This window comes from Coregonus lavaretus (assembly GCF_964263955.1).
Source record: "Coregonus lavaretus genome assembly, contig: HAP1_SCAFFOLD_4927, whole genome shotgun sequence".
In the NCBI taxonomy this organism is placed as follows: domain Eukaryota; kingdom Metazoa; phylum Chordata; class Actinopteri; order Salmoniformes; family Salmonidae; genus Coregonus; species Coregonus lavaretus.
Window position 1 is genome coordinate 6,043 of NW_028159386.1, and position 12,496 is coordinate 18,538.

The following is a 12,496-nucleotide window of genomic DNA, read 5'->3' on the forward strand; positions in this document are numbered from 1 at the left end:
CTCTGTAGGCAGAGGTTGAGGAGAGAATCTGTAGTCACTCGACAGAGAGAGCGGGAGATGAGGGGCGGAGTGGAAATGAGGGGATGGCAGGTCACAGGTTGGGTCAGAACCAAAAGAACACAGAGAGGCAGAAAGGAGCATGGCGTTTTCCCTGTCCATCCTCCAGTAGCAGGAGGCTCAGCAGCAGGAACATCTGCCGTCGGAACGCCACGACTCCAACACCCCGGAATTGTGAGTAGTGAGGAAGGTTGGGTGACATTAGGTTGTCAGATAGCCAACCAGTGCTTGAGCTGAAATAGAAAAGGGTGATGTTGATAAAGCTCGTTGCCAATGCAGCATAGAGCATCATTAGAGGTCACATTTCCATTCTGGTCATCACTCTGCCTACATCCTCTATACCTCTCTGTTTTCCAGCCCTCACAGATGTAGAACCATAAACACACTACAAGTTTGCATTTCAGGAAAATTCTCAGCAACAAAAGAGTGATAAAGTTTGTCATTTTCACTTTAAAATGTCAGACTTGATTTGCCCTAACAATAAATGTATCAACCCCTACACAAATGTCAATTACTTATAATCCACATAATAATTCAAATGTCCTGTTGCTGCAGGATAATTGTCCTGCTCTAGCAAACTTGCTCAAATGAAGATCCAACATCTGTACTCACCGTGAACTGTCTGATGGTAGCTCCCTCTGCCACGAGATGATGTTCGTGTTCTGGTGTGATGCAGTAGGCTATCCTCTGAAAAACAGACCATTACAGTACATTATATTACATAACTCGTACCTTACAATAAACACATACTCTTACACTGCAAAAAACACATTGTCCCAAGCACAAGAGATATGATCTTGAAGTTTGTAATAAACTAGCACTTTAATCTATGGTCACAGTTTATTCTATAGATCCACCATTTCTTCTATAGATAAGGAACTTGGAGATAGCTCAAATATGTCAAACAGCTTTCTGATTCTGATGTGATCAGGCTGGACTGGATGTACACTGTACTGTAGTGTATACTGTATGATCTCTGATGTCTCTTCCAGATCGCCCCCGTCCTCATATCTGACTGAAGTGCACTTGGTGCGATAACAGTATGATAAACTGTGATCTCAGCTGGAGGAAAAGCATGGGAGATAGTCATGGAAGGAGTCTAAACACTGCCAGGCATCAGAAGGAAATGCCACGAGGAGTGAGTAGGAAAACACAAGGTAACACTGTTTACTGCTCAGAAAGATAATCATCAAAGGAATGTTATTTTTATGATTATACTGTTCACTGTTCAGGCTTTGAACCCGCAAGATCTCTAACCAGCGTCCCACAAGTACTGACATCATCAACCGTCAACCATCGAAAAGGAAAAAGTCAGTTTGTGTCAGTTCAAGGTCAAGCCTTGAAGACTCCAAGCTACATGCCTGCCATTGATCTAAGATTATCTTTGCATAAAATAAACACATACTATCCCAGCGTGCAAACCTGGTTGAAATGACATCATAATCTGGTTATAAGGATGGCATTTCAACCAGTTTTGACCGCTGGGATACAGATAAGAGGTTGCTATTTACCACAGCTTTCAAGCTACATGACATCAAGCTACAGTACATACTGTACCTGCCAACATTAACACACTACATGTTAATGTTTTTAAATGTATGTAAATTGTAAAGTATTTTGTCTGTAATGTCTTTTATGTTATATGTCGGACCTCAGTAAAACTAGCTGTCGCCATTGGCGTCGGCTAATGGGCATCCTAATAAATCAAATCAAATCGATCTAAGGTTATCTTTACATTATATAAACAACAATTATGCAGATGAGAGGGATTTGTTTTTCCACTGACCTGTTTGAATGTCCCTGGCATACTGAGGAACTTATAGATGGCATAGATGGGCACAAACATCATGGAGGACAGAGCTACACCCCAACCAATCACGTTGGACCATGAAGGAAAGACATAGTCATCATAACTCAGGCCCGTGGACGTCACGATGCTGGCTATCACCACGACCTGGGGAGAAGAGAAAAACAACAGAACGGTTAGCTAGGTCACCATACAAACTGAGGACAGGAGAAACAACAGAACGGTTAGCTAGGTCACCATATAAACTGAGGACAGGAGAAACAACAGAACGGTTAGCTAGGTCACCATATAAACTGAGGACAGGAGAAACAACAGAACGGTTAGCTAGGTCACCATATAAACTGAGGACAGGAGAAACAATAGAACGGTTAGCTAGGTCACCATATAAACTGAGGATAGGAGAAACAACAGCACGGTTAGCTAGGTCAACATATCAACTGAGGACAGGAGAAACAATAGAACGGTTAGCTAGGTCACCATATAAACTGAGGATAGGAGAAACAACAGAACGGTTAGCTAGGTCACCATATAAACTGAGGACAGGAGAAACAATAGAACCGCTAGGTCTCGATGCTGGCTATCATCACAAAGTACGGAGAGGAGAAAAAAAAAACAGAGTGGTTAAAATATTCCCAAAGAGATATCAAAACAGCTTCTGTAGAAAAAACGAATACTCCGCCACTGTTCATTTTGACAAAAACATAAAAGCATTACAGAGATGAAATTGAGTTGAATAGAACAGACATGGGCATGGTCTCTCCCTCTGGGGTTTGACACATACTGTAATAGACTTTCACTGTAAGTACTCTGGTTCACCAGGCAGCTGTAGACTAGAGACTGGAGGCCCATCACCACTGAACTGTAACTCTGTAGCTTTGTAACTGTTGCCCCAGAGAGCAGCAAACATCACTAGTAGTTATAATACAACACTGGAAGGTCAGGGCAGTGTCTCCTCCTCGTCTCCAACTGAATATCAAAGGCTAACAACATTATTCTATGTCCTTTTTCTACAAATGCCATCCATGCAACAGCCAGAGTTGGGCGCTATCTTCCTGACATCTGCTGTTTCTGCCTTGCTTCTGGAGGTAAGGCTAGCAGAACTATGGTAGCGTTCACTACACACTAAAACTAAACAATGATAGGTCCCCTCAGACATAAGGTTTAAAGATCCTGGTGATATATCGGCTTTCAATCTAATCTACCTATTTTCCTGGCTTTCAATCTTCCCATCCTCTTTTTATTTCCTGTTTGCCATTTAAAACATATAAACTTCCCCTATGGAAAGAGGAATACTGACATATGAAAGATCATAATCAATATAAAAGCATTAAGGGAATAATATAATTTCCCGTCAAGACAGATCATGTGCTTTTGGTAATCCCTATCTATACAAACCCACATCTGTGGTTCATTGACGTAACACATCTCTAACATTTTTTTTACAGGAAAACACATTTCCTGTGGCAAATTACTAATTGCTGGCACATAATACGAGTTAAAAAAGACTATAGTACAGTATATGGCAGCCAGTAACAATTAGGTAACCTCTGTTGGGAATTTCCTCATTTCCATTCAAGCTCAATTACATACCATAGATCATGATTCCTACAGTATGTTTAATACTTCAAGCTTGTGTCAGGCACTTTGCCCTCCCATCCCACCCCAAGCCCCAGCACCATGCCAAAGGCTTCAGCCCCAGCCCCCCAATCAGCCCCTTCTTGCCCCCCGGGGTTCTCACCAGTAGGAAGGTGGGGCTGACAAACTTCCAGCACAGCCTCCAGTAGAGACCTGGCTTGAAGCCCATCATGCGCTCGATATCCTCACTGAAGCGGTCCACGCCTGGAGAGGAAACACAGGGCAGAAGACCAGGGCTTGAACTCACGCACACAGAACCATACCCATAGACCCACTGCAGACCTGGGTTCAAATAGTACTTGTTTCCTTACAAATACTGAAGCTGAGCTTGATTGAGCTTGCCTGGTGCAATACAACCAATAGTACAAACCCTGCCCATCTGGCACTACGGGAAGGCTCAATCAAACGCTCAATGTACTTGAAAGAAAACAAATACTATTTGCACCCAGGTCAGACCCACAGTCCGCTTTGCTTCTGATGTCTGAAGTTCACAGGAGAACTAACGCTCCTCTCATCAATGTCCATACATAACAGCTGGAGCATTGGCTGAGAAAGAGCTTCATGGCACACAACTCCAATTTCTTCTGTAATTATGAGTTCACACAGCAGTAAAAATGCAGCTCAATGATATCTGTTTCATAAAAGTCTCTGAGTTCCAAGTATGTTATATTATAATTTCACACAGGGTTAAGTCTGCCTATAAGGAAATGGACTGTGTCCCAAACGACACTATATAGTGTACTACTTTTGACCAGAAGTAGTACACTATATAGGGAATATGGTGCCATTTTGTACACAACCATGGTGTTTCTATAGCTTGGGCATAATGCTTCTTTATCAGAGCAGCCAAGGCCTGTTAACATTAAGACAGGTCCAGGAAACCCTGTCACAACTCCAGCTACAAGCAGACCCTCTCCTTTATTCTCCTCTCTCTGTGGTGCTCTGTCTGTCTGACCTCATCATGAGGTTCAGTTTCAGCAGTTAATACTGACTATAAATCATGGTGTACATTGATGGGCTGTAGTTTAAAGATAAAGCACAACTTGTCGACATACAGTATTATCTCTGTGCAATACATAAAACACTAAACAGACTGCATAGAACTGTTCACACACCATATAGTCCTTCACTACTCTCACCCATGCACGTCCATGCCAAATAGCCTCGTAGTTAGAGCATTGAGCCTGTAAATGAAAGGTTGCTGGTTAAAATCCCTGAGCCAACAAGGTGAGAAATCTGTTGATGTGCCCTAAAGCAAGGCATTTAACCCTAATTTGCTCCAGGGGTTCCATACTACTATGGCTGACCCTGTAAAACAACATATTTCACTGCACCTACATTTATTCCATTTTACTATTGGATAAATAACACAAACTGCTAAACAGACAATTATAAACACACTGTAGTGTACAGTCTCTCACAACTCCCCCATGCCTCCCCTCCCTGCCTCCCCTGCCTCCCACTCTTCAGACCCCCACCAAGGGAGAGAGTCAGTAGTTAGCCTCCCCTCCCTGCCTCCCTCTCCTCTGACCCCCACCAAGGGAGAGAGTCAGTAGTTAGCCTCCCCTCCCTGCCTCCCTCTCCTCTGACCCCCACCAAGGGAGAGACTCAGTAGCTAGCCTCCCCTCTCTGCCTCCCTCTCCTCTGACCCCCACCAAGGGAGAGAGTCAGTAGCTAGCCTCCCCTCTCTGCCTCCCTCTCCTCTGACCCCCACCAAGGGAGAGACTCAGTAGCTAGCCTCCCCTCCCTGCCTCCCTCTCCTCTGACCCCCACCAAGGGAGAGACTCAGTAGCTAGCCTCCCCTCCCTGCCTCCCTCTCCTCTGACCCCCACCAAGGGAGAGACTCAGTAGCTAGCCTCCCCTCTCTGCCTCCCTCTCCTCTGACCCCCACCAAGGGAGAGAGTCAGTAGCTAGCCTCCCCTCCCTGCCTCCCTCTCCTCTGACCCCCACCAAGGGAGAGAGTCAGTAGTTAGCCTCCCCTCCCTGCCTCCCTCTCCTCTGACCCCCACCAAGGGAGAGACTCAGTAGCTAGCCTCCCCTCTCTGCCTCCCTCTCCTCTGACCCCCACCAAGGGAGAGACTCAGTAGCTAGCCTCCCCTCTCTGCCTCCCTCTCCTCTGACCCCCACAAGGGAGAGAGTCAGTAGTTAGCCTCCCATCAGTGGTCTGTGTGTGGCTCTGGCTGTGGCCTACTTTATGACTGCTGCAATCTGCTGTCTGACAGTGGGAGTGTATGGGGGGATGGAGAGGAGTGGAAGGGAGCAGGGAGGAAGGGAGAAGGCGGGGGGTGTAGGGGAGGAGGGGAGTGTATGGAGAGATGGAAAGAGGAGTATTGGGAGAGATGGAGAAAGGGGGTTAACAGTGGAGGTCTAAGGAAGGGAAGCACGGTGTCTCTACACTGCCAGTAAATGTCAGGTGTAGCTGCAGGGCCTGGGTAGTGAAGATGCCAGAGGGTTAGGGAGGTTGAGAGAGCCGACGGGAGGAGAGGGCAGGCCAGGGGAGGGCAATTGTGGGCAGGGGGTGATGGAGGGGGAGGGTGGGGTGATGGAGGGGGGGTGGAGAGATGGAGGGAACAAAGGACTGGGCTCTAATGAACAATAGAAGAGGAAAGGTAGATAAGCAGGTTCACCACAGTAAGAAGTCAGCATTAGTATGTGCCTCTGTACTAGGCTAAGGGGGACCGATAATACATACCGTAGAACCAGGACACCCCAATGGCCTCAATTAGCACCCCAAACAAGATGGAGGTCCCCGCCGCGTAGTTATCCAACAAAGTCAGCACATATATTCCTCCCTGACAGACAGAGAGAGTGAGAGTGAGAGAGAGAGAGAGTGAGAGTGAGAGAGAGAGTGAGAGTGAGAGTGAGAGTGAGAGTGAGAGTGAGAGTGAGAGTGAGAGTGAGAGAGTGAGAGTGAGTGAGAGAGAGATACAGAGACACAATGTCAAAAGGTTGTTGAAGATGGGCAACCTGGCTGCCGTTAACTACTGTGAGCTGGCAAGGATAAGCATGAAACACAAAGCTTATCGAGTCAGGCAATAACAATTGTTCGCATGGTTGGACAGGGGATTCCCTTTTCTATCTTATGCCTGGTGGGAAGTTTGTGATCCTCTTTGGTTTGATTTATGCAATCATATGAGAGCTATGAAAATCATATGTGACTCAGAGGAACAGGAAGTGACCTCACATTAGTGATGCAGAAGAGCGCGACAAGAAAGGTTCCGAATGCTGTGGCGAAGGTGAACAGCTTCCTGTTCCTCTTCAGGATCTTGAAGTCGTCCGACAGTCCTGTGATGACCGCCTCCATACCACCCATCTAGAAGACAGACAGACAGGCAGACAGGAAGATAGACAGGCAGACAGACAGACAGACAGACAGACAGACAGACAGACAGACAGACAGACAGACAGACAGACAGACAGAGACAGACAGACAGACAGACAGACAGGCAGACAGGCAGGCAGACAGGCAGACAGGCAGACAGGCAGACAGGCAGACATACATTAGGATGGTTCAGTGGCACAAACACATAAATTGTAGTACCTACAGCAGTAATGTAACAGAATCACACAGTCTTCTCACCTAAACAGAATACCTTTGGCCTAGAATCTAAACGATCAGACCTAGCTTTCTAAGTGCAGTGCTACATGACCATGACTCCTACTGCTGTGGAATTTCCTTTTTTGCTTCATTTACAGTAAATGATCACCTTATGTAACTGGGAAATTTTATGAGGAAAAATGAACAATCACTGTGGACAAAGTTTTCCTGCGTTTCAGGCTGCGATGCATGTGACTTTCCACTTCATGGTTATTGGGTAACAGTCAAAACAACTGCCTTCGCAGTACCCAGAACTCAGAGCAGGACCAGAGCACTCACTGCAACCATGGGAAAGTAGAATAATGTATAAGATTGACTTGACTGTGTGTATGCAAAAGTGCCTGTAATACTGTACAGACAGAGAGAGAGAGAGAGAGAGAGAGAGAGAGAGAGAGAGAGAGAGAGAGAGAGAGAGAGAGAGAGAGAGAGAGAGAGAGAGAGAGAGAGAGAGAGAGAGAGAGAGAGAGAGAAAGAGAGAGAGAGAGAGAGAGAGAGAGAGAGAGACAGAGAGAGAAAGAGACAGAGAGGGACAAAGAGACATATAGATATAGATAGACAGATCGGAGGAGATACAGTATTCTAATCTACACTTACTATAAATCCACTAGATAGATCAGATAAATCCACCATAAGATAGAAACAAATGGTCAGTAGCCATCCGTGCCCTGTGGTGGGACATAGCATGCAGTAATTCAACCCTGAGGTGGGCCAGTAACTCACAGAGCTGTCGATGCCCAGAGTCAGCAGCATGATGAAGAATACTATGGCCCAGAAGGTAGATCCAGGGAGGGTGGAGATGGCCTCAGGATAGATTATGAATACCAGTCCTGCACCTGCACTCACACACAGATACATAGATAGAGACACTTGTGATAGCACATACCAGAGACAACTGATTACCATCAGTCTATAAAATGGTACGTTGTTGGGTGGGATGTTGAAATAAAACAGCATATTGTTTGGTGGGATGTTGATATAACACTTCCTTGTCCTGAGCTTGACCCTGTCCACAAGGTCGTTTCAGAGAAAATAAGAGATGATTTAACAATGGAAAGTGAAAGGAGGAAAGGAAGGAGAAAGGCAGAGAAGTGAGGACTCAAGATGACAAAGAAATGACAGACAGCGGAGGGACAGTGGCAAGTAGAAGACAGAAGAACTAGAAAGCAAAGCAGATTTTTATCAGATTTCATTTTTTTTGTATGTCTGCCAAACCCTCTCTCCACAGCAGGCCAGTATTTATGTGTTCTCTGGTATTTCAATTCCATCTGAACCCCAGACCCTCTCAGCTACTGTTGCAATCAATTATATTAAAAGCATTGCACGTTGCTGCTCATTCGTAAAGGAAAGATTCACCCATTTTGAATGTTATATCGTTTTTTGTGCATCTCTGAGCGATGTTCTCAGATACACATGTTTTCATGTGTTTCTGAGCTATTGCTGTACAAGCAGGCAGAAATACAGCCAGTATGATGAGTTTTGCATCATTCGTCATACCGGCTGTATTTCTGCCTGCTTACCTCAGGAATTGATAGAACATTGCTTATAGACGCACAAAAATTATATAATATTCAAAATGGGTGAATCTTTCCTTTAAGTTGTTTGATTTAGTGAGCAGTAACAGTAAGCTTGTGGAATGTTTAGTTTAATGATGAATTTATAGGTGTTTTGACTGGGTTTGAAACTCTATAAATGGTGTGTAGATGACTGACTGTTGGGTGTTGTCAGAATCCTGCCCTCCCTTAGAGCAGGTGACTCCCCTCACTCTACTCAGGGTCAGACAGGGACTGCTCATGTGTTGAGTCTGTCCCAGCTGAGTCATAGCCTGGGTGGATCCACCATACAAACACAGCACTCTCTGGGGGCTGGCCAGGGAAAAGAGAAGACTGTATGTAGCCTGCAATATAGCCTTATACTGTATGTGTCCTAATAAGGCATGTATATCTTCCTATGTGTGTGTGCGTGCGTGCGTGCGTGTGTGTGTGTGTGTGTGTGTGTGTGTGTGCGTTTGTGTGTGTGTCTAGTAGGCTTCCTCTCACCTTCGGTGGCCACGTCCTCTATCCTGACCCCGTGTTTGTAGGCCATGTAGCCGAGCACAGAGAAGATGGCAAACCCTGAAAAGAAGCTGGTGACGCAGTTCACTGTACTGGTCAGGATAGCATCCCTGTGGGGAAGAGAACACACACACAAATCATGTTTAGAAAACACTTCATGTGAGCTCTTACTCTGCCTCCAACAACACCTAGCCTATAAAGCTACCATGATAGTACCATGACAGGTCTTACAGCAATAATAAACTCACCATATTAACAGTTTGACTATTGGACTTTTAGAACCCGTGTCTTATTTCACAGACATGCTGTTTTTTCCTTGAACCATGGTAAATCTAAACAGAAGTTTTTATTGGAACCATATCTTGTGTCTTGTCTTGAGGGTCTTGTCAAGGTATTAGAAGACAGAAGAAAAGAAGGTTTCAGCAGAGAGGTTGGAAGTAGGTTAATGAGGAGGCAGTGGCTGTGTCCCAAATGGCACCCTATTCCCTATATAGTGCACTAGTTTGTTTTTACCAGGGCCCATCGGGCTCTTGTCAAAAGTAGCGCAATATGTAGAAATAGGGTGCCATTTGGAACGCACACACAGAGAACCTTCAGCTTTCACTACCACCCAACACCAGCAAAGGCATTGCTGGATAAGTAACTTCTTAGTGCCTTGAACTGTACAGGCAGGGTGAGGCCTCCCATATAGATCTGTTGCCTTAACCCTAACCTTAAAGCGGCAATCAGCAGTTGAAACAATAACAAAGAATACTCCCCACCCCTGTTTTGGTAAGAAGCTGTGGGATGGGGCTGGAGAAATGTAACCACTCTCAAATTCATAGACAGAGGTATGGATGCAAGGACTGACCATCCATAATATCACATTTATAGTGTAAACCATGTTTAGAGGCTATATAGTGTTTGTTTACATTTACTTTGTTTACAAACTTTGGAGTAAAACAAAGCTTATATTTTGGGTTCTGATGGGGTACGACAGTTGAACTAAGCTCATGAGGCATTCATAAGTTATATTCTTCAAGAATCAATGGGTACATATCATTAATTAATAAGTCCAAAAATTGATGCCCCTTTAAATAGTTTAATTTTGTATTGGTTTTAATTAACAATTTTGATGCAGAGGGACTGGATGTTGTTTGAGAGCCTTTGAGGCCCACCTGGAAATCAAACTGGGTGAAAGCCTGAAGACTGTTTGTGGTCATTAACCCACGTTCAGTCACCAGACAGACAGAGAGAACATGGACCACAGTCTGACCTCAACCGTCCCATCTGTGTACAATATGGAGAATAATACAACCAGCTGCTACCACATAGATGTCCTTTCAGAATATCTACGGATGTAACAGCCAACTTTCACAAGTCCTCATTCAGCCTCTTAGCTCCCACATATGGCCCAGCTGAGCACACATGAGGCCTTCAGCTGTGTAAGGGGGGGGGGGGAATTTAGATCAAGCAAAGTAATTTATAAGAGTGGGAAACTCAATTAGCTGTACAGCTTCACACTACAAAAACCCTACCCAGCTAACACATAACGTTCCGAGAACCATATGTTTCTTAGAGCTTAGTGAGAGCGTGGTAGCCCTATAGTTATTTTGCATACAACCTTCCCACAATGTTCTGTGAATGATGCAGGATACCCAGTTAGAACAGAACGTTCTGAGAACCATATGTTTCTTAGGTGGGAATTTCAGTACTTCCACATAACGTTTCCTACAGATTTCCTCATGGTTCTATTTAAACCAATATAGAAATGTTTTTGTTTACAAGCAAACGTCACGTTCGAGTGGTGCACGCCCATGCTCACATCAAAACGCCCTGTAGCAGATAGCTATACACACAAGACTGATGGCTATAGCTAATCAGCTGTGTTCAACAAGTATATTATTCTTCTGGCTTTATCTAGCTCTATTTGTGATATTTTACCTTGCCTTGCTGGCTTGCTAGCTCACATTTTCTAAAAGCAGAATGGGTCTAACTGATAGCAGCACCCACCTCTCCACTTTCACAATAACCTATTAGTGATGACAAGGATCAGCAGACCCCACAGTCTAATGTCTGTTTCTCTGTGAGGGGTTTAGAGGACCACAGAATGGCAGGGAACGTAACACTGCCTATGGCTATAGCCATCATCTGGCCTAGCATGGGCTGCACTTATCCTGTTAGCTCCAAGCCAGAAAGTCCACTGGCCAGATACACATCACCTTTCTGTCCAGTTAAAACAGGAAAGACAAATCTAAAGAGACCTTAACACAGCACAGGATCTGTTCAATCTGATTGCCTGGTTACAGGTTATAGAAGGTCATGTAAGCCTTGTAAGGTCATGATAGAGAAGCACTGAGGACAGCACCGTGATATCAACAGTGATAAATCTTACCTGTAACAGTTGTTGTCAAATTTATTGTAGCTGGCAAATGCAATGAGCACTCCAAAGCCGGCTCCCAAGGAGTAGAAGATCTGAGTAGCAGCATCAATCCACACCTACAGCAGGAACATAGAAAGAGACTTTGTGGCCTGTGTGATCCAGCGGTTACAGTCGCTGACCCCGGCCCACTGCCCTTTGACTCACCCTTCCCCTATCGCCCCCGTCTTTCCAACACTTTACTATCTCTTCAATCAAGCAAAGAACTTAAGAAACCCCACTCCTTAAAAAGATAAGCCCATAGCATTATAATATAATATAAAGAGCCCATAGCATTATAATATGATACAGAGAAGAGCATTACATTTGACAGAATCTCTCCTGAGTACTGACTATCTACTGACTCTTGGCTCTAAATAATCTTGTCTCTGATATGATTCCTTGGCCATGTTTTCAAAAACATTAGAGCTCCTTACCGTTCATTTACAGCATTCTATATTAAACATTAGAGCTCCTTACCGTTCATTTACAGCATTCTATATTGAATATGGCATATGTGAAATCACAACCTCCCAGTTTTTTATTACAATCTTTTTTCCCTCCACTTTGTGTCCAAAAACAGCTAACACATGTTTTGGTTCCTAAATGAGTTAATTTAATTTATTTCCATATTGGATGTGACTATGGGAGCTCTAGCATAATTCCCAGGTTTCAAGAAATCCTGTTTGGCGGATCCCGGATTTCTTGTTTATTCTCTCTTGATTCCGGGAACCTGGGAATTTTGTAAGTTATTGGAAATATTGCATCCCTAATCTCAGTAACACACTGTACTGTACTCTAAAGACCTGTCTGACCTTGGGGTCGTTGAGTTGTTTAAAGTCGATGTGGAGGTAGGCCCGTATGCCGTCCATAGCCCCTGGCAGAGTGATGCCTCTGATCAGCAGGACAAACAGCACCACATAGGGCATGGTGGCCGTGATGTACACCAC

The 12,496-nt window shown here is 44.6% G+C and overlaps 1 protein-coding gene across 1 annotated transcript in view; it reads right to left on the bottom strand.

Annotated features, from left to right (window-relative positions):
* Positions 1-203: 203 nt before the first annotated feature.
* Positions 204-12,496, bottom strand: part of LOC311122942 (sodium-dependent noradrenaline transporter-like) — a gene marked incomplete at its 5' end in the record, with an annotated part of 31,873 nt that continues 19,580 nt past the window's right edge. The window contains 10 exons of the mRNA XM_084197239.1: positions 204-290; positions 670-744; positions 1,844-2,011; positions 3,603-3,703; positions 6,192-6,291; positions 6,684-6,812; positions 7,818-7,930; positions 9,134-9,258; positions 11,523-11,626; positions 12,362-12,496. Coding sequence (XP_084053365.1) covers positions 267-290; positions 670-744; positions 1,844-2,011; positions 3,603-3,703; positions 6,192-6,291; positions 6,684-6,812; positions 7,818-7,930; positions 9,134-9,258; positions 11,523-11,626; positions 12,362-12,496 — 1,074 coding nt within the window. The 3' untranslated portion in view covers positions 204-266. The remainder of the gene's footprint in view (positions 291-669; positions 745-1,843; positions 2,012-3,602; positions 3,704-6,191; positions 6,292-6,683; positions 6,813-7,817; positions 7,931-9,133; positions 9,259-11,522; positions 11,627-12,361) is intronic.